The 27,866-nt window shown below is 37.8% G+C and overlaps 1 protein-coding gene across 7 annotated transcripts in view; it reads right to left on the minus strand.

Moving 5' to 3' along the window:
- The window catches only part of adgrb3 (adhesion G protein-coupled receptor B3), a 134,082-nt gene that overhangs the window by 43,108 nt on the left and 63,108 nt on the right, over window positions 1–27,866 (minus strand). For 5 of the 7 annotated variants that reach the window (XM_087802387.1, XM_087802385.1, XM_087802386.1 and 2 more), the window contains 8 exons: window positions 24,170–24,334; window positions 21,822–21,923; window positions 16,530–16,637; window positions 14,846–15,042; window positions 10,739–10,807; window positions 7,180–7,288; window positions 2,366–2,512; window positions 805–880 (listed from right to left, as the gene is read on the minus strand). In XM_087802387.1, coding sequence (XP_087658513.1) covers window positions 805–880; window positions 2,366–2,512; window positions 7,180–7,288; window positions 10,739–10,807; window positions 14,846–15,042; window positions 16,530–16,637; window positions 21,822–21,923; window positions 24,170–24,334 — 973 coding nt within the window. The remainder of the gene's footprint in view (window positions 1–804; window positions 881–2,365; window positions 2,513–7,179; window positions 7,289–10,738; window positions 10,808–14,845; window positions 15,043–16,529; window positions 16,638–21,821; window positions 21,924–24,169; window positions 24,335–27,866) is intronic. The other 2 variants (XM_087802384.1, XM_087802383.1) reach the window with 1 other exon arrangement.

Raw genomic sequence — 27,866 nt, forward strand, 5'->3', positions numbered from 1 at the left:
TTTTTTTTAGGGATGAAAATAGCTCCTCAGTTGTGCAAAAGTCAAAAATACTTTTTCACTTAAATCCATCTAGATGGGTACTATATAAAACCCTTCTGCCAACATTCATTTACTTTACCTTCAGTATTCATCCAACTTCAACCACATTCTGCAGATACTATAAATCTAGTGGATAGTTAATTTTAGGCTCAAGATTCAGGTAACAAATCTGGGACAGTATGAGCAGTATGTCAGTAAATCTCTACTGGAAACAAAGCGGTCAAGCGGTCATTCTGACAAAAATGGCTGCTCTGCCCTTAGTGTTCCGGTGTTTCCACTCAACAAGGTCATTAAATAGAGCACTTTCAACCTCCACTTATGTTCTCAGGTATCTTGAATTTGCTGTCTTTATTTATTATGAAACAAAAACCTGAAATTGTCCACGAAACTTCAATCAAACACATTAAAATCTACACATAATTCCTTAACAACAGCAACAAGAGCTTCAAGGTCAGAGCAGTTGTTCTGTTTTCTTTCTTTTAATGTTTTTTAGCTTGTCAAATGAACAACATGTTATTTTTGCTTGAAATATACAAAAACTCAGCTTTAAAAAATAACTCTTTTGAGCCAACAGTGAAGCAAATGGCTCAATAGGCACAAATCAGAACATTACCAATTTTTCTTCCTCAGCACTACAGAAACAAATATCCCGATTATTTGTTGATTCAGATGTTCATTTCGAAAATGACCAGATCATCGGTCTCTCATTCCATGTGTGGAGAGCCTAAAATCTACTTTGAATCTCAGATAATGTGCTGCTCTTACTTTGGTGAAGGCAACATAAGTCCAAGAGTCTTGTAGAGAACGGTTCCCAGTATGAAGACGGGCGATCCCTCCATATCTGCAAGAATCAAACACACAAAAAATACAATTGTTAGCCAAGATTTACAATATGTATGTGATTATAGTCAATAATTTACAATTTATTATTGTTTGATTACCGTTGAAAGTTGTATCATAGTATGTTGATTTAAGTATTTCGATGATTGTATAAACATCAAACACATACTGTCTCACGAAACAGCTTATGAGGTTTCATGATACAATGTCTTCATTTTAAAACACCACTAGGTGGCACTTGCTGCTTTTCTCCATTAAATAAATACAACCTGGTATAACTTTAAAACTGAGAGTTCTATCTATGGGCCTTTTAAAGTAAAAATACTGTATCATGATACCTCATCAGTGGTTCCACGATGCTTCATCAACAGATCTCTTTTGTAAACCAGTTTAAATGGCAAGGTCGAAATTGATATAAACAATTCATTAAAATAAATAAATAAAGGTTACACATGCTCTGGTAGAAGTACAGCAGGAGAGAGCGTTTAAGTAAGAGTACATTTTAAGTTTGCAATTCTCAAGTTGAGTTAGGCTGGTGTAAATCAAGCCGAGCCCCCTCGGGAAAACAAACCCTGAAATAATTGGACTTTCCTTCTAAATGGCGTTTACCTTAGACTGTCTATTTGTTTTAATCCAAGAGCCTTGGTCACGGATTGCAGTTTTATATCGATAGCGAACCAAATTAAATCAAGACTTGAAGTTAAAGGGGTAGAGATAGTGCTATAGTGCACATCTGTAACCTCCATTACGTCTCTGCTTTTTTCCTTTAAGACTATTAACCAATTGAGCGGTTTGATGCAGTGCGTGGCGGTCAATGGAAACCTTCATACGACATACAAGAACGTTCAGATGTCTTTTCTGACCATTGCAGTTCAGATAAAAAGACGATACTTCAGAACCTCAGACTGATAGCGCCTATGGGGCTCATGGCACTGATTCCCGATCAATCAGCTGCTTTATAATCCTAATAGATTCAAAATAAGACTGATTACACTAATTAACCAAATTGTTTGGCCCTGAAACGCAACACACAGCAGTGACTGGCAGTGGCTGACGCTCAAAACGCTGAGGTAGTGGAAAAAAGAAAAAGAAAGATAAATGAAGAAGCAAGAAAACTGTCTTTTTACAAAGCATTATTGCTCGATTCAGAGAGTTGGTAAAGCACAAACCATTTAGAAAGTTCTCTTTGCTTAAGACTGATGTGTCTGCAGCGCAACCTGATTCCAACTTGTCAGGCCTATCAATTCAACTGAAAACATTTTGCAGTGATGCCATAAAATGCGTCATTCTTTATCAGCTGCCACTGCATTTGTGATTGACCACTTTTTTTCCCCCCTGTATTGTTCCTTCACTTCCGGTATTAATGCTCTCGGTCTAAAGGTAGCAATGTCACCAGAGAGATAGAAGGCGTCTCCGTCTGCGTAACGTCTGGGAACAAGTGGAAAGATTTGTGGGATGACTCAGGGAAATAAATTCCGCCGCATACCTGCTGACTGAGAAACAAAGAGGCCCTTCGGGATGACCACTTTATCCTCGGAGTTCCTCGCCCAGTCGACCATGCCTTTACGACCCTTCATCGGGAAGTTGATGTCGGTCATCACAGACACCGCAGGAAGTCTCTGAATGCTCGCCACTGTAGAAATTACACAAGGAGATCAATGCATGCATCCATACTAATGAACGTTAACCTTTTTTGTTATTGTTTTTTGACTTTAGGAATTGAAACCTTAACATATTTTCAATTTAATGCCAACATTTATTAACCAGTGGAAATAAGATGACAATAGATACAATCAGTTGTTTTTTCTCACACTTTCTTTCTACCTTATACAGAAACAGGATTATGACTTTGATCTACTAATCAAATTAAACCTGTCTTTACAAATGAAAACACTGTATCATGATTCCTCATCATCTGTTTCATAAGGCCTCATCGACCCATCACTTTTGTTAACCAGATTTAAAAAAAAAAGATTAGGATAAACAATTAATTGTTATAATTTAATTCTAACATGTTAACCAGTGGAAATATAATAAGATAGATAATAGATTAAATAGATTTGTTTTATACATTCTTTCTATACTATAAAGTAATAGGATAATGTGGCTCTTTTTAGCCAGACTTTAAATTGGTTATCCATAGAGTAAGTAGGTAAGTAATATTTGTATAGTGTTTTCTAGACCAGGGTCACAAAGCGCTTAAAGAATTTAAAACAATACCCAATAAACTATATACTTAAAAAGTCAAGATAACACCATATGTATGTAGTATGAGTAGGCCAATAGTTTAAACCAGATGAATAGGCCATGAACTATCAGACACATTTTTTTTATTTGTAAACCAATTGTTAGGTTGGATACTGGTAGGGTTTATACAGTCATGTCCAAACGCTGCCATTCTTTGATCAGAAGTAAAAAAAATAAAATGCTTTCAATCCCCGTCTCCAAAATAAAACAACCTCTATGTGCCTTTGACTGAACTACAATGTGGTTAAGACACTATGCTTTTACGAGTTCAAATTCCGGTCAAGGAACTTTCGTGAGCCAAGGTAACTTTGTTTTATTGATTTCATTTTATCCTGCGCTTTTATAAAGTCAGGTAAAATGATCTTCTCTGCAGATTCAGGTGACTATCTAAGTGCTTCTTTAATGGATATCTTCTAGTCCTGGGGTTACCTATTATATCCTCCCAACTGGGTCACCCATGAAAATCAACCAAATTGACCCAATTACATGGCATCTCTATCCCCATTCTAGTCTGGTCTACATCTCTTACAGATGCTTCTCACGCACCATTTGTTGTGTGGTTTCTAGACATATGTCTGGTCTATCAAACCTGCATTAATGATGTTGCCGCACTAGTCCTGCACGCCTGTTAAATATTTCCTTGATTATTATGGTTTAATGTGCAAGGAACTCTCAAGCTGACACCACCAGACAGGTTGTCTCCCTAATGGCCACCAGGCTTGCACACCTGCCTGTGGAGCTGCCAAAAAAGTAAGAAAGGTCCACTCATAAACGAGGTAAGAAAAGCTGTATGTTACATGCTGGGACATTTCCTGCTAAAATCATGGGGATTTGTGATCGTTTAATGCTCCTGAAGAGTAGAGACTAATCTCCCTGTATTGTCTTCTTTTTTGCTGTAAATAGTGCTATGTCTTTCCTGGAAAAAAGAAAATCCAAATTAGAGCGTAATCTGTGACTGTGAAGGTGCCTCTGTGTTTGGCGTGTGAAATCGCACTGCACCACGAAGTCTCACCATTTGCAAGTGAGCCCCGGTTCAGAGCACCAGATGTTTGGAGCCTCATTTGTGTGCATGTGTTGTTTGTTGGTGATCATTTTGGATGTAATCCTGCTGAGCACTGATCCACTCCGCTGAGAATACTGGCTCATTTTGTGCGAGCGACGAACAACACTTTGTCTGTGCGCCGGAACGTTTTTCTTTTTCAAAGTCAGACAATAACGGCTGTTTTTGTCGGACAATAAAAGTAACGTGGAGGATTCCTATTGTAAGACAAAAACCTACTTGTATCTAAAGAGACATATTCACAATAATTCGAGGCTGGTGGGTGAAGCATTATTATTCCCTGCGCGTGTTTCAATCTACTTATTGGATATTTAGTGAGGCTATACTGAGGTGAAAAAGTTTCAGATCGATGTTATTTGACTAAAAGTAAGAGGACACAGGATGTTGCACCAGTGGCACTTAGTATTTATCTGAGTGTCAAGAGTCTGCTATAAATTAGTGACGAAATGAGGTTGCAATATCTTAGTCAGCCAAATAATCTCCCCTTGGCGTGCGCCGATCCACAAAACTTTCAATTTCCTTAATCAAAAGAGATGTGACATGGATGGGCTAAGTGCTGTCTTCAATGAGTCAGTGGCCGTCTCCCAGGCACATGTTGCAACCCAGAATACATTTATTATTGTCAATGAGCTGTTGACCTATTTTTAAAAAAAATCCAAAAACCACATTTATATGATGGCATGATTAAATGATACTACTACTTTTTCTTTTGTGCTGGACAGTAGTTCTCTTTTAGCCTTCATTTCAGATCTGTTTTTCTTTTTTGTATCTTCTGTTGTAGCGATAAACCCATTTGCCTCATAGCTAGGAGCCCCTTGCTAATGTCGTGCTAGTTTTTGAAGTCAGAGTCCTTTTATTGTGGTTCCATGTTGTATGGCTACTTCCTGTTTGATCCTTGTTTCTGTCCACATGGACCTGACTAATGGCACACAGCTGGAGCTCATCAGAAAACCCCTGCAGTATATGTACCCTCCAGACCAGTGTGTCAGAACAAGTCATATCTTGTGAATGGTTAAAGGCGTTGTGTCTTTTGGTTGTTCTTTATTTTGCCCAAGATGTATTATTTTGCCTTCCTGACCCAGAGTATTTTAGTTGTTTGTTTTTAGCGAGCGTTTTGACCTCCGAGTTTTTATTTTTTCTTGTGTTTTTCCAGGTTCCCCTTTTCTTTCATGATTTATTCTCTTGCTTGGTGGCTGCTTTGGCTTTTGGACATTTAACGCTTTGGACATTTTATGAGATATTGGACTCCTTGTTTCATCGTTTATGAGATTTTTGAACTTGATCTGGGGTTGGACTTGCATTTCACTACATACATACATACATAAAACCCTTAACAGATCATTGACAACTGTTTTTTGGTAACTCACCCAGAGCCACTGCTGAATCAATTCAATATCTTTCTACGTCAACTTTTTTTTTTTCCTTACAAGTATTCAAGGCTATCTTTCAAGTGATGCGCAGATGAAGCACTTTCCTATTATCTAGAAATCAGTAGGTGGCACCCACTTAGTTGAAGTTTTGATTACCTTTAAAGGTCTATGTGTATTAAAATCTAAAATCTAATTCCATTTATTGGATATTACAGCATATTCTGTTTGATGGGAATTATTAGATTGAATATTCACAGCATTTTTTTTTGCGCTTTGCCTTTCAAAGATTGTCCGGTTTCAACTATAGTTTCACTTCAGAGAAGCTCGTCTGCCTCTCATAGTTTTAATAATTGGTTATTTGAACGACTTTTGCCCGACAAGTCTGCACATTCTCTTCTCATCTTTGCAGGTATTTAGGTTTTCTTTCTAGACTGATCAAGATGTGGGTTCAGCAGACCTATACCTTTGTGTAATTCACTATGGATAAAGTGCTCAAAGATATCTGATGAAACTGGTGGTACCAACAACTATAAAACTGGGAAGACACTTGTGAAACAATGCATCTACAACGGAGCCAAATTTCACTCAACTTAATAGTACACATCTTACAAGCAACTGAAAGGTTTTGTTGGCTCAAGAGAAAAAAAGGAAGAACCCGTACTGTGTTGTTGTAAGTGCCACATCTTTACCACTGCTGTTAGCGCTGGCACACACTAGCAATGTGTCCTAGCAACACATTTTAAGGCAACAATTACGTTTTCGGAAGTGACAGTTAAGTGATCAGAGATTCCTCTACCACATTCTGGGATCCAAGTGTACCTTGAAAACATGTAAATGAAAATTGAAATACTTCGGAATTCGCTTGTCGTTATATAAAGTCTGTTTAGTGCTTCTTCTTGTCTTTTTGTAAGGTAATTGTGTACTTCAGCAGGTTGTCTCCTGTGTACACTCGTGAATCAAGTAGATTAGACGGAAGGAAAGTCAAGTCAAAGGCGATTGGTTTATATGTGGGCATGACAAAACTACAAAATGCTCAATGAAGTTCTACTTACTGATGGTAGGAACGCTCGATTATGAAGGTCGTGCATGATCATCACAATGAATCATGACGAGTGATTCTGGAACGTAACCCTTACATACTTGCTTAACTATGTACACATTTTTCTGTACAATTATGGAACAAATTTCTGTTTTCATCAAATATCTTGTTACGTTTTTTTTTTCTATAAATTTGACCTTGAAGCCTCGGCCTTGCTTTTCTCTTGCAAATACAGAAGAAACAAAACTTTGTCTTTCACAGATGTTCCGGCTCACATTTCCGTCATCAATAAATCATCAGCACAGCTCTATTATTGCACCGCAGCACAACACCGTTCGTGGCTAAGTAAGAGATGAAATGCCAGCGAGACCTCAGATCATGGAAGAGGCTGAGAGATGGAAGCTGAAAGAGCCTGCCCGAACACTGGGGGAGATTTAAGTGCAGTTTATTTATTTATTATTATTGCTATTTTGAATCTAAATAATTCCCTGAACATCTTCAGACACAGACTTTTCTGGATAAAAATCGGAACCACTTTGTTAGGGATTATACCCGAACAAGCGGGCGACTGTTCAGCGGCTTACCTAAGTTCCCGGTCATCAGATAAGCGTTGTGGAAATCCTTCATGCCCAGTCCAACGATGTGGATGAATTCTTCTATGACCTGCATCAGCTCCACTGCTCCAGGATAGATCTGGAGAAAAACACAATCGCTTGAATCTCGCCTCTTTTGTCTGCATGAGTGAGACTTAAGAGAACATAAAGCTGAATAAGTGTAGAGAAACAATCACGGTAATTGTCTTTTTTTTCAGCAGCTATTGTCTGGCTGAAGACTTAGGAGCCTTGGATGACATAACAAGAGATTTCTCTACACAGTCAGAGGTTTATAATTGTTATTATTTGCTTAAAACTTTTTACCGGTGACGGTCAATTAAATTGAGGCTGTTTTTTGCCTCACAGCAAGAAGGTTGCTGGTTTAGTTTAAGCTTAAGTTAACCTTAGTCATTTCTGTAAGGAGTTTGTTTGTGCTCTCATAAATGCATGGGTTTACTCTGGGCACTCCATTTTCCTCCACAGGTCCAAAAAACAAACATACAGATGTTGATCAAGTACTCAACCTGTATTGCACCACTGACCGGTTGAATATCAGTTTAGTGATGGGTTGATGAGGCCTCATGATACAGCTGTGTCATGAACACACTGTGTCATGATACAGCGTGTTCATTGTGAAAGGCCACTAGATGGCACTTTTCTCTTCGGCTCTTATCTACTAATTCAATAAAACCTGGCATTATTTTAAAAACTCGGAGTGCCATCTAGTGGCCTTTCAAAATGAAGACACTGTATCATGATACAGTCTTATATTTCAGTAGTTTAAAGGTTCATTTTATTAGTAAACTTAAAATGAGCATCTCAACTTCTCAAGAGTCCATTTTTCCAAACAAAACACATTTCAGACAGTAATAATCAATACAAAAGAAATTATTTTAATTATATTTTCTTTCTGTGCAGCCAGGTAACGAATGCGTCACACACTGATACCAGAGCCCGAAAAGAGTGTTCAGGACCACTGCTCTAAACTGTTTGTAGTTAGAGAATTGGCGGGTTTTTTTTGTGTACTCTGTGATGTGACGAGTACCTTTTAAAAGAGTCCTCGGCCCATCACCCTTTGCGGCTGGGATAGGCCTCAGTGATTCTGAATCTATGAAAAATACATTTCTAACCATTTATTTTCCGTAAAGACAGTCTCTGGCATTGTAAAGTTTTTCACAATCAACCTTGACTACATATTCAATGAGAATTGGTTTGGTAACACTATTGTTCTCAGACGTAGAATACGTGCCGATACGGCTGATACAGATCTTGGCACGGATAGACCATTTAACCTTGTGTTGGATTGTATCATAATAGCAATGGCTCTGAAATAAACAATCATAATTAGACTGAAAATAATTGATTTGGCAGCCATTTTATTTTGCCAGATTAAATACAATTTTCTAATATTTTCTAAAAAAAAAAGACTCTGATTTAGAAATGTCCTATATTTTTTTTTAAATATTAAAAATCATAACAATGAAGAAAAACGATCTAATAAATACCAGATGAAACTACAGAACACAAACCAAAAATAATATAATTTTTGTCTTGATGCATTCAGAAGTTGTTTAAATTATTTTGTGTAGACATTAAACGCATCATCCTTGGCAGAGGTAATTATCACGTTGACGCACATTCATTACAGTTGCTTCATGAATAAACATAATAGTGGGTTTTCCTTTTTCCTAAGCACCTGTTTTTTGAAGTACGAGTGAGTCATATTCCTCTCTAAACCTTATGAGGTGGTGCCACTACCAGAGGCGTGCAGAGGTCACGGTGAAAGGATTTTTTTACTTCTTTGAAGCCATAGCCATTGATTGAATGATAAGAAGCAGGTGTCAGCACATCTCTCCACCTTGAGATGTAAAAGGGAGCCTCAAATTTACATGTCAAAGAATAATCCATTGACACCGGTGAGTCACCAGAACCGCAGTGTGTGGGGAAAAAAAAAAAGGAATATCAACAATGAAGAAGTCCCTGATCATCAGCTCTTACTAATAGAATGCTGGAGCAGGATTTCTTTTTCCTAGCGTCACAGATGGATCCGGATCTCAACCAGTTACTCCGGCGGGCCCACTCAGCTCTTTTTTTTTTGAAGTCAATAAATCAAACCTTATCCAATAAATGACCATCCTGAGATTGAACCTCTGTCCTGGCTGCCAAGCCGGTGCTGATGGGCCGGATCTAATGAGAGACTTTAAATTGGGACTCTTTATTTCCCCCCTCCTTTTGGACTGCATTGGAGATGCCATTATGCAGCAACAAAACAACATCAGCACTTTTCTACACAAATGTCTTCACCTGCGTTAGAACCCAGCCATGTGTCGCCGGCAAATTTCATTTCCTTTTGAGTGGCACTTAGTTATCAGAACCCGAGGTCCACAATCGCATTCAGAAAATCTCCTGAAGGGGTCTTTTGTAACGTTTTTGTAACGTCTTATGTCGTGTATGTTTTCACATGCTGCCACATGTGCTCAAGTTATGAGTACATTGCATCGCTTCTTTCCGCCGCGTCTGACGCACAGTGCAGTCAGACTTATTCTGCTGGTCTCCATGGCAACCGTTGGATGTGAAGGCGGCGCAGGGAAATGGCTGCAGTGGAGTTTCTGTGGACGGAGCTGTTTCTATCCCTCGCCATGGTAACAGTGCCAGTGGGGAAATATATAGTGATCTCTGAACGGCACAGATTCTGCAGTCAGTACTGAAAAAAAATAATAAATAAAAAAAACCTCACATTGAGGTGTTCCACTGAGGTATTTTGAATGCCCACAGCAGGGCTTTGTGTGTGGGTGCTGTGAATACTGAGCTCTCATTAGTGGAGGGGAAAAAAAGCAGCATGTGAGAACAAATGTTAACTTTTCACTCAAGGATAAAATGGAAAAAAAGTACTAAGACAAAGTAGGTTACAAATAAATTATACGGAAATAAATAGCAGACGTTGAAACACAGGAAATTCAACCATATGATTCTGTAAATAAACAGCTTTTTAGAGCAACAACTCAGAAATAATTTTTGAAAACCTCCTGATCCTTTATCAGGTGATGTTTGATTCATGTCAATTAAGTGCTGAAGGTGACAAAGGAGCAGATGTCCTCTGCAGGCCATGGCTCATCACAGATGGCAGCTCTGTCAGAGTTTGCTTTTGTGTGATGTCAGGTTTTCGGTGATCTCAGGCGACGTTAGCCAATGAAAAATGCCACATCCTGAGCTGAGAGGGTGTAGCCAGAAGCCCCAACTCAACAAACAATCAATCAATCAAACAAAAGCCATGTTTTTTTTTTGTTTAAGGTATGTGTTGCTCTTGTAAATAGTTTTATACTTCTAGAATTAAGAATTAAAAACACTCCTGTAAAGATGGTGATAGTGTGTACCTGCCGTTGACTGTTCCCTTATGAAAGTCCAGTGTTGCCGCCACCAAGTGGTAATGACAGGTACTACTATAATGACTGAAGGGATGTCGAATGCATTTTTAAAAAAAACATCCTTATTAATCCCTTTCATCATCTTGAAGCAGATATTAAGTCCGACTTGCTCAGAGCATCCTCACCTTTTGAGCGTCTTCCCATTTCTCCTTATTTTCCTCCTCCAAGAGGTTGCTGATGATTTGAAAGAAGTTCTGTGGAAGATAAAAGGGAGAAGAAGAAGAAGAAGAAGAAAAAGAAGAAGAAATAAAACACCCACACACTAAGGCGTCATATATTCAAATCATGTCATCATGAAAAAAAAAAAAGTGTCTGTCTTCAGTACAGCAACACAAATAATTCATAGTGATGCTGCCACTCGACTTTGCAAAAAAAAAAAAAGAAAAGATGGGCAGATATTTTAGATCATGCCTGTCAGAAATAAACCTGCCACCCCCCGCGGCGATCCACAAACACGCATCGCTAGGAGGAGAGAGACCCAGGCAGCAATCAAACAAGTCAAGATGAAAGGGAATGTTTGAGCATCGTCTCAAGATTGTGTGAACGTGAAGACGGTTCCAGGGGTTCACACCCAGAACCCCCCCACCCCACCCCCCCATGATCTTTCAGCCTGGTTATTTCATCTGGCCCACACTGGTGCCTCAGGGAGTGGCTCTGCTCTTGACACAGGCTATCTTGTTTTCTACTTGGATGCTTATGCTCCCTCTGGTGGTAATGTGCCCACTTTAACACCGCATTAGCATAGAGACTCATGAAGGGGGAGGAAAAGTGGGTGAGCTTTGCCTGACAACTCTGTTGTCTGCACAACACAATATTTTTATACTTTTTTCACATCTGTCACTTGTCTGCTGGGTCATGACGACATGCTGCTGCTTGTTTGATTGACATTTTTGACAATTCAAATGTAGATCTTAAAATAAAAGTGGTGGGCAATCACAATTCCTCGGGGGCCACATTGTTTACAGTGGCTTTCGTGAGAGGCCTTTAAGCTAGTTTAAAAGTGATATATAAGCATCCAAATATTTGTTTGTATTGACTTAATTATTTTCGAGGTGTAAAAGATAATTGTTTAAATAAAAACCCTATAGTTATGTTAAGAGACAAGTACTTAACAAAATAAATAAATTCAAAATATATAATGAATACTAAAAAAAACATTGTTAGTTTCTACATGATCTTCGACCTCACAGGGGACACATGAATACAGCCAATGCTTTTCCCAGGTCTGATCTAAATAATTGTCTGTATAAATAATTAATAGTAGATAATATTTTAAAAATATTATTAAGACTTGTGTATTTACGCCATTAGGACTACATCACTTTTTTAAATTTATGGCTGATAATTGTTCAATTTAAATTGGCTATGAGTGAGGGCTTTTTTAATAAAGATACAGTGAGTTTTTGACTATTTACGAGGGGGTCTAAAACTCAATACAGGGGCCCCCGAAGTGCCATTTAATTTGGAGACTGGGCTGCAGCTGTGGGGGCTTTCAGTGTTTGACACATTTTTATTGATTTTCTGTGTAGTTTCACTATGAAATCTAGATATTTTTGTCTAATTATACATGTATTTCTATTTAAGAAAGTATATAATCAAAGCTATGTAAATATTAACATTTGATGGTGATGATCTGTGTACCTGAACCACCATGAGTCCCTTACTCTCCGTGCACTAAAAAATAATGATGGCCTGAGGGGCCACACGTTTTAGACCCCTGCTATATTCTGATATTTGAAATAGAAAACTAATAAATCACCTTTATACCATGTTAAAACTGTAAAATTATATATTTAAATATAAATATTTTTAAAAAAAGCTTTGATTTGAACATTTTAGTATATACAGTATACAATGACAGTTATTGTTAATTTTTATTTATTCATGTTAACACTAACAATACTTTTAATATAAGGGTTATTGTTGTAAATTGATTTATAGTAATACAATTGATGTTTAAATAATGATAAAATACTATTTTTTGCATCACCAGAAATGGTATATGAACTTAATAATCCAAAAACATTTACATCTGAGAAAACTGGCCTAATTTGACTTAATGTTTTTGTTCATTTTGATTGGTAAAGAGTATTTTTAACTGTGTGTCAGAAAATGGATGAAAGAGCTGCCTTCCTATCGCACCAAAGAAAAGGCCATTCCATCCATAGAACTGTAATTTGGAAAATCATGGCCATAATTAGCCTCACAAAAACTTCTAAAAACCTCTTTGTAATTACCATCAAATCAAAAGACGCCTGGATTCAGTAATCTGCCGCAGACATAACAAACACATACAGACAAGAAAAGCGTTTAAAGGAGTGGATGGTTCTCGGACAGGACTAAACTCCCTTGGGAGGCCTGCAGGGGGTGTCCAACCGTGACACCTTTTCTGAGAACATGACATATTTTATCTGGCGATGGGGGGGCGGAGCCTCGGCTATAATCTCAATCACTGATATAAAGAGGATCAAGACTGCAGTGGAGCCCGACATGATGAGATGAAGCAGCTTACCAAGAGGAAGAGATTTCTCAATACAATAGAGCCACAGGCGGCTGCCATTGTGCTTTTTCAGGCGTGAGCGAGATTGAGTTCATCTCTGTTGCTATCATAGTGGAACGCTGCTCTAGTGCTCGGATGTATAGGCGATGCTTTAGGAGATCAAATTTACTTGAGCAGTTTTTTTTATTTATTTAATCCGTAGGAATCGTATCAGGCACTCGTTTAAGAGATTTTTTACCTCAGTTGTCCACTCTGATAACACCAATTTTCTTCAAAGCACTGCCGGGAGTTTCCTGACAATCTAACCTAATTACTTTTTTGCCTATGGGAGCAAAACTTGAGTAGCATCACAGTCAAACACAGAAGGATAATGGATGTACAAGATTTTCATAAATCTTACAGACCATCTCTTGGTTTTTATGCAAGAATAAAATTCAATAGAAAAATCAGTTAATAGTTTATGCAGACCTCTGCTAAGCAGCTGATTTCCATTCATAACAATTGTAAGTAAGTACTTTTTATTTGTATAGCGCTTTTCCAGACCAGGGTCACAAAGCGCTTAAACAATCAAAACAATATTCAATAAAGTATATATTTTAAAGATCAATTGTGGCCGTAAATGCAATTAAATAACTGGATAATTTCTTAACCATTTAAAATAATATTGATTATAGTCAAGTTAAATGGGATATCTGGGGCAGCTGATGGATCCTTAACTCGCTCGCACAGTCCGTTGTAACTGAATAAAAAAGTGCTTTTAAATGTTATGTGCTACCTGACAGAGACCGCTTGTATGGCGTTTCATAAGTGCCAAAAATCGTCATGTGTCGTTGTGTCGTCCTGCGTGTCATCTGAGAATGTGTTGTCGTGTCGTCCTAACGTGTCCTCCTAACGTGTCGTCCTAACGTGTCATCCTGACGTGTCGTCCTGATGTATTGTTTTAACGTGTCATCCTAACGTGTCGTCTTAACGTGTTGTCTGAACGTTTCGTTTTAACGTGTTGTCTTAACGTGTCATCCTAAAGTGTCGTCCTAACGTGTCGTCCTAACGTGTCGTCTTAACGTGTTGTCTTAACGTGTCGTCTTAACGTGTCGTCCTAACATGTCGTCCTTACATGCCGTCCTAACGTGTCGTCCTAACGTGTCGTCTTAACGTGTTGTCTTAACGTTTCGTTTTAACGTGTTGTCTTAACGTGTCATCCTAAAGTGTCGTCCTAACGTGTCGTCTTAACGTGTTGTCTTAACGTGTCGTCTTAACGTGTCGTCCTAACATGTCGTCTTAACGTGTCGTCTTAACGTTTCGTTTTAACGTGTTGTCTTAACGTGTCATCCTAAAGTGTCGTCCTAACGTGTCGTCTTAACGTGTTGTCTTAACGTGTCGTCTTAACGTGTCGTCCTAATGTGTCGTCTTAACGTGTCGTCTTAACGTGTTGTCTTAACGTTTCGTTTTAACGTGTTGTCTTAACGTGTCATCCTAAAGTGTCGTCCTAACGTGTCGTCTTAACGTGTTGTCTTAACGTGTCGTCTTAACGTGTCGTCTTAACATGTCGTCCTTACATGCCGTCCTAACGTGTCGTCCTAACGTGTCGTCATAACGCCATACTTTGCAGTGTTAACAACTGTGGAACATGACTCAGTTTTCATTCTTTCTACCAACAATTCTTACCTACAAAACTCTGACATTGTGAATAAAAAAAGAGAAACTGAGTTGCTTGCAGAAAAGTCGGACTTACTTGTACGTCGTCCGAGGACGGTTCATAGCTGGCTCTCTTGAAAGTCTCGGTCACATTGCGAAGAATCTCCACGGACGACAGCAGGTCGCCGGCATAGAAGTTCTTCCTTTGAGTGAGATCCAGCAGGTTTTTGGTGACCTGGGACATTCCATCTCCGGCCAGCATTCTTTGGCCTTTCGCAAGGTGGCCCTGAACCTCCAAAAACAGGAGAAGAAAGAACTTGGGGCATCTGCTTAATTTTGTGCATGGGTGAAGTTTCTCCATGTGCTGAGCTTAGCTTTGGAATAAATAGGGTGGATGAAATTGGAAAGACCTCTCGCTGAGGCCTTTTATGTGACACTTGTATCAAAGCTGCCTGTGAGGTATTGGCTCGCGGATGTTTTTGAAATAAGCTCATATGAATGGAAGAGTTAACTGGAGCAGAAGACACACATTAAAGCTCAAATTGCACAGCGAAATGACATTTCAAATCATTGCACAGAGGTTTATGGCAATAAATTCACATTCGCAGGTGCAGCGTTTATATGTGTTGCCTCAGATCTCCTTAATGTGTTTTTTTTTAATACTGACCATTGATGAATTGATGGATAGAGCATCAGATATGCTACAAATTATGAAGTCCTATATAAAAGCTTTCAAAAATAAAAAGAAAGTGTCAGAAAGTATTAAAGGAATTGACCGTGAATTAAGTTTCAATGTTAATAAATAAATATAAATCCAATTCAAATAACTATTTTTGTTTATTTATATTAATTAGATTATACCTTTGATACTACATGTTTTTCAAAGAAAAAAGTATAATATATGATACAAAACTCTGATTTATGCCTATAACGCTTTTGACTGAAGCTTCGTGAAACAGTTTCTCTATGTTCACAGCCCACTAGATGGCACTATCTGCTCCAAAATGTATTGCTTTTAACAGCTATTCTTTTGAAACCGCACACCATTTTCAAATGCACATCAGCACTCAAGCTTATTTAGTCCCTTAACTTATTTAAATTGTCTGACATTTACAAAGACACTGTTTTGAAAGCGACATCACAGACAATAGATGATATCAATCTTGTAGGAACCAAGCAATTTAGGCATTTTTTGATTTGCTTTTTGGTGCAAATATTGCTGTATCGACAATACTACAACTTATCTAATGGATATATAATAAGGAAAGTTACTTTGTTTTATTATAATTATTATAATTATTATAATATCATTATTATTCTTTGTTGTATTTTTAACTGTTTTATATACTTGCTAGCTTAAGGGGGGAGTCTGGGGTGAAATCTACCACCCCATGACACACATATTTTTACATTTTGTTGATTAGAACTTAAATGTAAATCCCCTATTAAATAACAAATGTATAATTTAACAAAACAGTGTATCAACATGACAACTGGGTCTCAATAATAAATATAAATATGAATTTATACCTGATATGGTAAAGTCATATGTGTAGTACATAGTGTAGGGGTTTAATTTTAGGTAAAATTCTATTGGTACTACTGAAATGTGGAGCCATTTGAATGCAACATGGAAAACCCGTCACAACGTTTGGCGGTCTTTTGGAAGTGGTTAATCTTTGGCACAGTGTGATGAGTATGGCGGGAGAGAAAACACAGGGGAGGTAATTTATGAGGCATTGCAAACAGAGACTGCGAGGAGGAAGCTGACTTTGCACCTACTGATTGCTGCAAGTATCTGAATCCATTTGTTATGCATCGAGCATAGCTGGGCTGCTCCCAGAAGGCGTTACCGTGGCGATCCAAAGAGCAGCGTCGACTAGTGGTGCCTGCAGAACGGTCGGGGGAGGCGACAGAGTTTGGAAGGGGAGACAAGATGCAAAGAGTTTAGGCCAGGATTAAGAGTCAGAGGAGGAATATAATTCAGAATAAGGAGGAAAAAAGTAAGGAAGACGGACATTAATTTTCATGAGCAGACTACTGAAGACTAATCTCTTTCCTTTGTCCATTCTTAGTGACCATTACTCATCTTGAGCGTTTCATTAGCTGATCCAGTTATGCCATATAGAACAGTATTGAATCAAATAATAGAAATACACGATGTAATTAAACAGATTTTCTCCAGACGTGGTGTTGCTTCTCCAGCATTTCATCTTACAGCACCAGTATTCAAGCACGGAGCCGCTCAGCCGTAATTGCTTTTAGGCAACGGAACAGTGATCCAGAAATAGCAGCTCCACCCAATATCCACCCACATACATTCGCATCCCACATCGTAGTTCAAAATCACACCCTCCCAGCTGTGGACCCAGCCGAGTGTACTTCACACATCACCCCACTGCAACAATACAGGTGCTTGACATCGGGAGGAGAAAAAAAAAAAGGAAAAATCCTCCCACGGTACAAAACATTAGTTTGAGTTTCGCTTGTAGTTCCTTTGCTCCTGCTGCCTTTCACACAACAACACATGCAGAAAGATGAGCCTCCTAAGCCCACTCTCTGCACAAAGAACAAGAGTGATCATGCTGAACGAGTCAGTCCAACATCCATTAAAGTAACCAAACTTGAGGTCATTCATTTCCCTTTTGTACTTCTGCACTTTACTATAAGTACACAAGAACCATCTAAACTAATTTTGGTCACTTACACCACTTAAAAATCCATAATATACCAAAACACAATGATGAATTGTAACATGTATGCTAACATGCCACAGCTGTGTAGTGACAATGTATCATGAAACAGCTGATCAGGTATCATGATGCAGCGTTTTTAAAGAACTTTATCTTTATAATCTTTGGCTCTGATCCACTAGTTTAATTAAATTTCTGCTTCATTTGTGCCATCTAGTGGCCTTTCAAAAATTAAGATACTGTATCATGATACATTGCTGCATCATGAGGCCTCATCAACCCATCACTATGAACACACTGCAGAATACCAGACAAAAAAAAATCCCAGTTTGTGTCAAAGGAGTGGCTTGAAAATGGAAACTACTAATAAACTATTATTAAATAAAAAAAAATAAAAAAAATTATAATAATATAATTTGAGGATTTTATCAATATATAAACAATAACGTTGTTTTTAAACAAGGAAAATACACAATAAAGGTAGCAAATAAACGCATTACAAAGTTATACAAATATCTTTTAAATTGTCAGTATTTTGTGAATATATTATTTTAACATTTGGGGATTTTAGACGCATCAATATTGTTGTGTAGTGATGGGTTGATGAGGCCTCATGATAGGAGTTGTGTAGTGAAGACATCTTGACACAGTCTCTATGATATTTGGCTATAATCCATTAATTTAATGAAACCCATCACTATTGTTTTGTATATATTGTATATCAAACTACTAATTGAATGAGGCCATTGCAACTTCTGTAATGATTAGTAGAAATAAAAAAGAAATGAGTGTATTTTTCATGTGATCATTTCATTTGGAGAAGACGTTTGAAGAAGATTATTTCATCAGGATTTCAAAGAATTCAAAACACCATCGCAACATTACTAAAAGGACACATAAAAAAAAAAAAAGATAACAATCTTAACAGGCCAGGTTCTGGATGGTAAAAATACAAATCCACTCACAATGCTCTCTAAAGAGCGGCGCAGTCAGTCCGACGCCTCCATAGTCAGGAGGCCACATTCCAGACTTCTTCCCTTTAGCTATCTACTGAAACCACACTGGAACCTACTGTAAGAAATCGTTTGTGAACTCTTCAGCGTTGTGTTCTCACCGTCAGAAGATCAAAAATGCAAAACGTACTAAATCTAGACAACACAAAAGATGTGTCCCCGATAACGTCTTTTGGTTTAGAAGCCGGAACTGTGGCGGATTAAGTCGATACTCCCACGTAACAATCACAATTTCTGTTACTGGTGAACCGACACCTCTTTACTCATGAGGCTGTTAGCATGTGCTAACATGTGTCTGCATGAAGTGAAAATATCTGTCTGCAGCGTCCTCCGAGGTCCTGACATTTCCGGCCTTCACACCTCTGGTGGCAGTTGTCCATGATGGCCAGAGACCAGCGGCGACTGCTGTCAAGTCAGATGGAGATGGGAGATACGTTTCGGTCGACCGAATGATACGAGATCACACTTTTCCTTTGGAGTAAACACTTTGATTCTTTAAAATTCCTTTCTTTTTTTCAGGGTTGAATCCCTCAACGATCAAAACATGTTTTATCTGCCATCAGGTTTACGTTTCTCTACGTCACAGTGAGGTAATGAAATCCTAGAAAATCGGTTTAAAACTTGTTAAATATTTTGGTGGGAGTGACAATATGCACAGATGCTTAGCCAGTTTAATCTGTTTATATTGTCGTTTCAGCAAATGGAGCCGCCAGACACGAGCCACATGAATGCCAGCTGAATTTTTTTTTTTCATATATAATATGTAGATATAGATAGAGAGATGTCAATGCTTTTTACTGTATCATGGAAAACCTTTAGTGTAATGCATTAATATTTACCACACTTTATGTTTTTGACTCAGACATTTTTGGAGTCATATTCTCTAGTATTTTATCTTACTTTTGGCTTCAGAAAGATCAAAGCAAATAGAAAAAAAATGGTGACAGATATATACGTTTGAAAACAATTTTGCTATAGATAAGAGCCGCCCTCACCCCCTCACAAAAAAACAGAGACAAAACAATCATGAGCCAAAAAACTAATGTGAGGCTTAATCGCTAATGTCATGCTAATAAATCTCCCTTAGTTTTGCCGCAAGTGAGCCATCTGTGGATGACGGTGTGATTTTGACTGCCTGAGCCTCTGAGATCGAGGAAGTTATTACTAACATCATCAAGTGTAAATTAGGGACATAACTAAGTGTCGACGGTATGAGCGTTTTAAATCCAACCTGTGTAATTGCAACCAGATAAGAGACCCCTTCTCCTCCTCATTTCTGCCTTTCTCGGCGTTTCAAGAGCAGATTATTGTGTCTTGGCTGTGGCGCTCTCCCCTCCACACGTATTAAGAGCTTCTACTTCCACGGCTTCATTAGTGTGTTTTAGAAAAGACACAATGCCATCACAGTGAACGGTGGTGCAGCTACCAGGTACATTACGGTGGGCTGAAAAGGGATGAGGGGATTTGTGCTTTCCTTTTGGATGCTGTGCCAGGAATATTGGCAAGAACTTATTTGTACATCACACCAGCTTTTATGATGCTTTATTCAAATGAAGCAAAATTCTTTAATCTGGGTTAATTAAGTTGGTGTATCTAGGGAATTAAGGGATCAATTCATTTATTCATCCATTCATTTATTTTTTAGGGGGAATGGGTGTCAAATAATTTGACATGATTTCATATTTTAATAATTGTTTGCTCTTTTGTTATATTCACTGAACACCTGTATCATGATACACTGTCTTCACTACACAACTGCATCATGATACAGAATATTCACTACACAGTTGTATCATGATACAGTGTCTTTACAACACAGCTATATCATGATACAGTGTCTTCATTACACAGCTGTATTATGATACAGTATCTTAACTAAAGATCTGCATCATGATACAGTGTCTTCACTACACATCTGTATCGTGATACAGCGTCTTTACTCCACAGCTGTATCATGATAGAGTATATTTACCTCCACAACTGTATCATGTTACAGTGTTTTGACTCTTGATACAGTGTCTTCACTCCACAGCTGTATCATGATACAGTGTCTTCACTACACTGCTGTATCATGATACAGTATATTCACTACACAGTTAATCGTGATACAGTGTCTTCACTACACATCTGTATCCTGATACAGTGTCTTTACTCCACAGCTGTATAATGCTACAGCATATTCACTCTACAACTGTATCATGTTACAGTGTTTTCACCCTTCAGCTGTATCATGATACAGTGTCTTTACAACACTGCTGAATCATGATACAGTATATTCACTACACATCTGTATCATGATACAGTGACTTCACTACACTGCTGCATCATGATATTCACTACACAGTTGTATTGTGATACAGTGTCTTTACTATACATCTGTATCACGATACAGTGTCTTGATTCAACAGCTTTATCATGATACAGTGTCTTTACTCCACAGCTGTATCCTGATACAGTGACTTCACTTCACTGCTGCATCATGATATAGTGTATTCACTACACAGTTGTATCGTGATACAGTGTCTTAACCCCACAGCTGTATCATGATACAGTATATTCACTCCACAACTGTATCATGTTACAGTGTTTTCACTCTTCAGCTGCATCATGATACAGTGTCTTCACTACACAGCTGTAACATGATACAGTATCTTAACTAAACAGCTGCACCATGATACAGTGTCTTCACTACACAGCTGTATTATGATACAGTATCTTCCCTGCACAGCTCTAGATACCGTGTCTTCACTACACAACTGTATCATGAGGCCTCATCAACCCATCACTAGTTCATCATAACATGCCCTCAACCTACAGTCCATTATATTAAATCAATTGTTTCATTTTCATAGTTCTCATAGTTTTTAGGAGTGGATATAATAGATGTTGTTGTACAACAGAAGAAACCTTTTTGAAAGCTGTTGACTTATTTTTCAGATATTGACCTTGCTTGAACACATGCTTGAAGAACAACCACTGCCTTCAGCTGAGTCTTGAACATTTCAGCACAACACCGTTTTCTTGTAGGTGGCTTGGCCTTCAAATTATTATTTAAATCGACTAGAACCCACTCAAGGAGTTGTGTCGAGAAATACAACAACACATGCGTGTTGTATGAATAAAAGAGTCAAACCTTACTTTGATGAAATGACCTCCGAGCTTCAATAGAGTGAGAATCTAATCTCCGAATTGAATCATCACACACATGAGTTGTGTAGTCCAACACTAGTGTCCAGCGATTCTTCCTGAATGCAGTCCTCAAAAACATTTCATTTCCCCTCAGAAAACCTTTCCATGTCAACAGCTTCTTAGGAGGACTGGGGACAAAAGATAAATGAAAATGTCAGCCTTGTCACTCTCCCCTCACCTGTGGCATTGGGTGGGCATCTGTTGAAGGCCAATTCCCCCGAAGGTGTCCGTCTCCACACCATCGACACTGCGTAGTTCTCCGGACAAATCTCATAGGGTGCTGACAAAAAGACAAGGAGGGAACATTCGTGCTGAGCATTTGTGATGCAAGGATTTTCTTGGCATGACATGTGAGGTATTTAAATGAAATAGATGAAAGAGACATTCTCAGTTCAATTCAATGCACATTTGTTGGATTTATACACCAGCACGGAGACATTTTACATTGACTTAAATTTTAATTTCTTTGTGAATTAGTTGTTTCAGGTATTATGTGTTTTGCTTTGTGAATTTGTTAATAGTTAGTTAAATTGTATCAGCAATTAAGTTTTTTTCTTTTTTAATGAATTGGTTAAATTGTTCAGCCATTGTCTTTTTTTTATTATTATTTTGTATTTTTTTGTTTTGTTTGAAGTGTTTGAAATTTGTTTCAGTGATTGTTTTGTGAATTGGTTTCAGCAATGGTTTGATCTGTGAATTTGTAATTTGTTTTATGATTGTTTGTTTTGTGAATTAGAAAAACAAATTCAACAATTAAGTGTCTTGTTTTCTGAATTGCTAAAATTTTTTCTAATGATAGTTTGTTCTGTTTCTTTTAATGGGTTGAATTTTTTTTAGCAAGTATGTTTTTTTTTTAAGAATTGTTTACATTTTTTCAGCAATTTAGTTTTGTTTTTGAGTTGTTTAAATTGTTTCAGCAATTGTCTTTTTTTGTTTTTATGAATTGATCGAATTGTTTCAGACATTGTGTGTATTATGAATTTGTATTTATTTTTTATACTTATTGTTTCTTTTGTTTTGTCCATTTGTAATTTGTTTTATTGGTTGTTTTTTTATCCCTTTATTTTGCTCCTCTCACCCACCGTAGTGGTTGCTCTGCTAAAAATAATGACCACAATCCAATGTTTGCATCAACCACTATCCAACGGTATTGAAAGATATCATCCTTTAACAATAACCACTCGTCTCCAGTAACATTTTTTTCTTCCAAATTAGAATTATTTCTCACTTGTTCTCACTATATCATTAGCTGCCACTAACCTGCAGCTCAAATTTTACTCGCTCACCTTCCTCTCAACTCTTCCAACACCTATTCTAGTTTGCTGTTTTATCAGCCACCGCACACAGAATAATTGCCAGTGGTAATGCGGCTATAGGTGTTTGAACTCTGGATGTATCGCGCTGGTAATACATTTTTGGATCTTGCAACAGCAGTAACCCCGACCATCCACTTATACTGTGTCAGCTAATAATATGCTGCTTATCATATATCTGCACAAAGGTTCCCCCCGGGGGGGAAACACTTTGAGAGGTTGATTACCTGCACACACTCTCTTAATTCTGCAGCTGCAAACACCACACACACACACACATGAACACATCTTGCTGAGATGTGGGATTTTTGTGTGAATATTGTCACAGTATTACGCACAATAAAAACGTATTTAATCGATAGGTCTGTGAATGTATCATGATGGGATAGTTCGTGCAACAATCGGTCATAGCTCAGGTTCTGCTATTGAAGGTCAACAAACAGATCCCACTTATTAAATATCCAGGTTTTATAATTCATGTCCAGCAAATGATAAAAAAGATAACATTAAAAGCTCAATCTTTTTGATAACCTTGGTTGAAAATAAAGAGCAAAGCTGTGATATAATATGAGAAAGACCAATTATTAGTTTAGTTTCAAACTGAAAACATTCGCTGTGAATAAAATCACCAAAAGCTTTCATCACAGGACTGCTAATATGGAAATAAATATAAAAAAACCATTAGGTTAAGTTGTATATATGATTAGGCTTTATTCATTGTCTTGTTTGCATTTTATTGTTATTTTTTTATTATAATAGTAATTTTCTTTATTTTAGTTTTTCTTTAAATACATTCTTAATCACAATATTTTGTCTTAAGATGACTTTGACTTAAAAACTGCATCAGTAAAGTAAATGGATCTAATCTCACTATGCAACAGTCTTTGCAAGTCTATGATAACTTTATTTTTTTTAAATAAATACACACAATTGATCAATGTGACTTCAATCTTAGTAAAGTAAGTACTTATTTAACTACTGGATGTTTTTGCTGCTGTCCAAATAGAATCATATTTCATTTTTGACAGGAAGCAAAAGTATTTTTAAGTACTAAATTTTGTGTCATTACATTTGTGTTTGATTCCTACATAAATTAAAACACAATTTCTGCTGAATGCATGATACAGTCTTAAATTAAATTGACCTTATTTTGCTTTTTTTTTCAGATTTTCCAATGATGTGATGGCTTCAAATCCCCATTCATTTGACTCACCTGGACAGCGTTGGTCACTACACTTCCGCACTTCTTCGCCCGTGCCGTCGCACTGCTGCCCAGTCGTCGCGGCGCCCTGACAAACGCGGACTCGCCTCTGCCATCCACCGTTGCACGACTTGGAGCAGCCACTCCACGGACCCCAAGGGTTCCACTGGCCGTTAGCTACGACAGAATCATGCCAGAATCACCACCAAAGGATTTGAAGTGAGACAACACTTGAGTTCTATTTAAGCTAAAAAAAAAGAAGTGTAGCTAAGGATGTCTCAACATGAAGGTTTTTACTTGTTTGCGCTTCACTCGGGAGATTTCTTTGAGGCTAAATGGTGCAAATCCGCTTGAGAAACACCCCAGTGAGGGGTACTTGTTTCACTTTACCAATATTAAAACACATTATGCTGATATGCTGATGTCGCCAAAAGCAGCAGGAGTATTTTTTTTCTTTCACGTCCTTGACATTGTTAAACTGAGCATTAGACAAAAAACAGATGCTGCCCTTCAGCAAAGCAGTAAATCACATGACCTTGTGGAAAAAAAAGAACGCCTCTGTCCACACTCCTGTCATTTAGGGCAGTTAGCCCTCCTTCGCATCGGTACAACGGCCTCAAAAGTGGACTGCATTAAAAGTAAAACAACACAACACAACACAAAGTACCTGCTGTTTCCAGTTGGAGGAAACAAGCCACTAAGCTTTGATCAAATCCCACTAACGCAGTGGAAATCTCTGTTCCAAAGCTGAGCCGCTGATTCCTCACATAGATGCATCGTCATGCGCCCGAAAAGAATTCATTATTCCAGCCATCCAGGAGAAATATATTCAACTTTCTGTCAGTGTGACATCTGCTCATGAAAAAAAAACGCTTTTGTTGTTATTTGGCTAATTTAGGAAAAAGGCTTTTGGTGATTTTGTGGGTTTCTTGTCTATTTTTCCCTGTTACGCTAAATGGGACTCGGTGTCACATTGATACTGGTCGAGTATAAGTAATGAGATGCTTCATTCTGAAGCTCAAAATACCTTCAGTTTTAAAAGAAGTACATTTCTGTGAAAAGGAATAATTTTTGGAAGTTAAAATCCATGTGGAATCTCATGATTTCAGATAAGTCCTTAATAATTGGTTCGGATGGCAAAGTTTGCCAAAATCTTATTTTATCTGATTCACAGCTGAAGGGACTGTCATAAGATCAAAACACATATTCAAGACTGTTTTCCTTCCTTCTTCTTTGTCTTTTAACACATTTTCCGTGAGGAGTCATTTCGATGAACCTTTCTGAGGTAAAACCTCATTTAAATCCAACCATAAACATTGGTTGTCTTCCTAAACATCTGGTGCCTCCTTTATATACCACTCCTATTGTCCTCTCCAGGTGACCAAACCACTTGACCTACCTAACTCTGTTTCTCCAAATCAACTGCCGCTCTATTAGTCTCTTCCAGTTACTTCCAATTCAGCAACTTATACCTGTGCTCCCACTGTCACCGCGACTGCTCTATAAAGCTCCCCTTCCACTCGAGCCGCTACTATTTTTGTCATTGTCTCCAAATGGATGTTTTCACTTCCTCCAATGCCTTTTATTTACAGACATATACGGTATATTGTCTTATAAATCATCTTCCTTCCAGTTTATACCTCCAGCTTCTCCTTCTCCTCACTCTCTAAGAATCACTATATGGTTCGCAAACATCATAGTCGCCTTATTTATCTCACCTGTCAGTTATTTCGAGTGAGAAAGAATATAACTTTTATAAGTTTACTGGTCACCCACTCGTTTCCTTCACTGTAATGTACTCATTTAAAGCAGTGGTGGGCAATGACATTTCCTCAGGGGCCACATTTTGACCAGTGCCTGTTTTGAGGGCCAATCATGCACCAAAAAAAGAGTATAAAATCATGTTATAAAACCATGCTAACTATCTAAAAGTATTAGTTATTTGTATGTTATATAACTTAATCTAAACCGACATAGAAAAACATTTTCTTTTCCCAAATGATACATTTACTGTTCTTATTGAGGGGAGAGGAAATATTTGGCATAAATGCCAAAAACAGAGACGTCTAAAAGTCCTAAAACAAAAACTCTATAGTCAGATTTAGAGTCTTGAACAATAGACATAAATTGAAAAGAAATTGGTTGGTTTCTCCACAACCTGATCACATGAGGGCCACGTAAATCTTCTAAAGATGTCCATCATTACCAATTGCAATTGGCGTCTTTTCTTGGTGAAGCAAACAGCATTTATGTGCTTCGTTAACATTCATTCTTTTTAAAAAAAAGATACAGTTTCACGGCTTTTATCGCTACTTAAGGGGTCCAATAGAGCAGGAAATTTGCTGACTCCGCTACTGCTGTTTAAATTTTGAGGGGTATATCTGCAGCGGAGGTAGAGAAGAGAAGCCTGTTTTTTGTGCTGTCGCAGCTAAAATTCTCATCTGGAGATTACGGCGGTGCTCTGGTCCTTCAAATGATCAGACAATTTACTGGCGGATGAGAGGCCACTAAGCTTACATCTTTGAGCCTCTAATGCGTCTGTGTTGTTGACGGACAGTTTGGACAGATATCCATGAATTATATAAACCACGTTGTGTATATCTAACTGGATTTGATCAAATCCAATTGATAGAGCGCCGTCTGAAACATTATTCTTGAGACAAATCCCTTGCTCTGCGGCTTCAGCTGCACCTGCATGCGTGACTAACCATCCGATCTCGTAATTATATGCAAAAAAATATGTGAATATATGCAGTGAACTCTGGTGAGGTTAGGAAAGAGGTACCAAAGGCAAAATGCTTAATGTAGTGGAAAATGTGTCACCATATTGATAAACAAAATCATACACACTACAGCAATATTTAAATCCTTTGAGTCAATGAATGTAAATCACCATGACGGATCATCGCTGACCTTATGAATACGTTGTAACCTATTTTTCAAAATTGAACCTCCATATCCATAGTCCTGATTGCAGTGTTCCATACTTTATTTTTTTACCCTTCTGTTTTCTTAGGGTCAAGGTGACCCGAAGGCCCAAAGTGTCATTGTTTTATCCCTTGTGTTGCATCTGGTCAAGGTTAACGATTTCATTTGATATCGGACCTTCGGGTCACCATGACCCTGAGATAACACAAGGGTTAAAATGCAAGATAACAAAGAAAAATGTCCCCACTTTGACCACTTTTAACCAAAGGTAGCAATATTTTTTTTCATCTTACAGACCAAAAATCGAATTTTGCAGAGGCCTTTTGTTAGCTTAATAATAACTGTTACATCAGGTCACTTTGTAGACTGTTCCATTTATTTGTCATTTATTTTGAAGGTTTTCTGTTCAGACACAAACTTTCAATCAGACGCTTTTTATGTTGCCAGAAATGTATCACTTTCTTGGATCAAAACAAACTTCTTCATGATTATTAATTCAACATTTAATGACATTTTATTTAAAGTGTCAAATCTTAACACACTTTACAGTTTAAACAACAATATATAAAAGAAGAGAAAAACAAGTGTCAGTGATTCAAAATGAGCGACTGTGTTTAGTGAAAATCCCTTCTAACGGGCAGAAACCGAAAACAGAACCAGACTCATCGCGAACGACCTTCTTCTGTGATCGATAATACATTCACATTTCAAAACTATATGAATATGAACAGATGAGTTCACGGAGAGTGAGACACAGAACACATTAGAAGTCAGAGAGTGA

Source organism: Callionymus lyra, chromosome 11 (assembly GCF_982586985.1).
Source record: "Callionymus lyra chromosome 11, fCalLyr1.hap1.1, whole genome shotgun sequence".
Classification (NCBI taxonomy): Eukaryota; Metazoa; Chordata; class Actinopteri; order Syngnathiformes; family Callionymidae; genus Callionymus; species Callionymus lyra.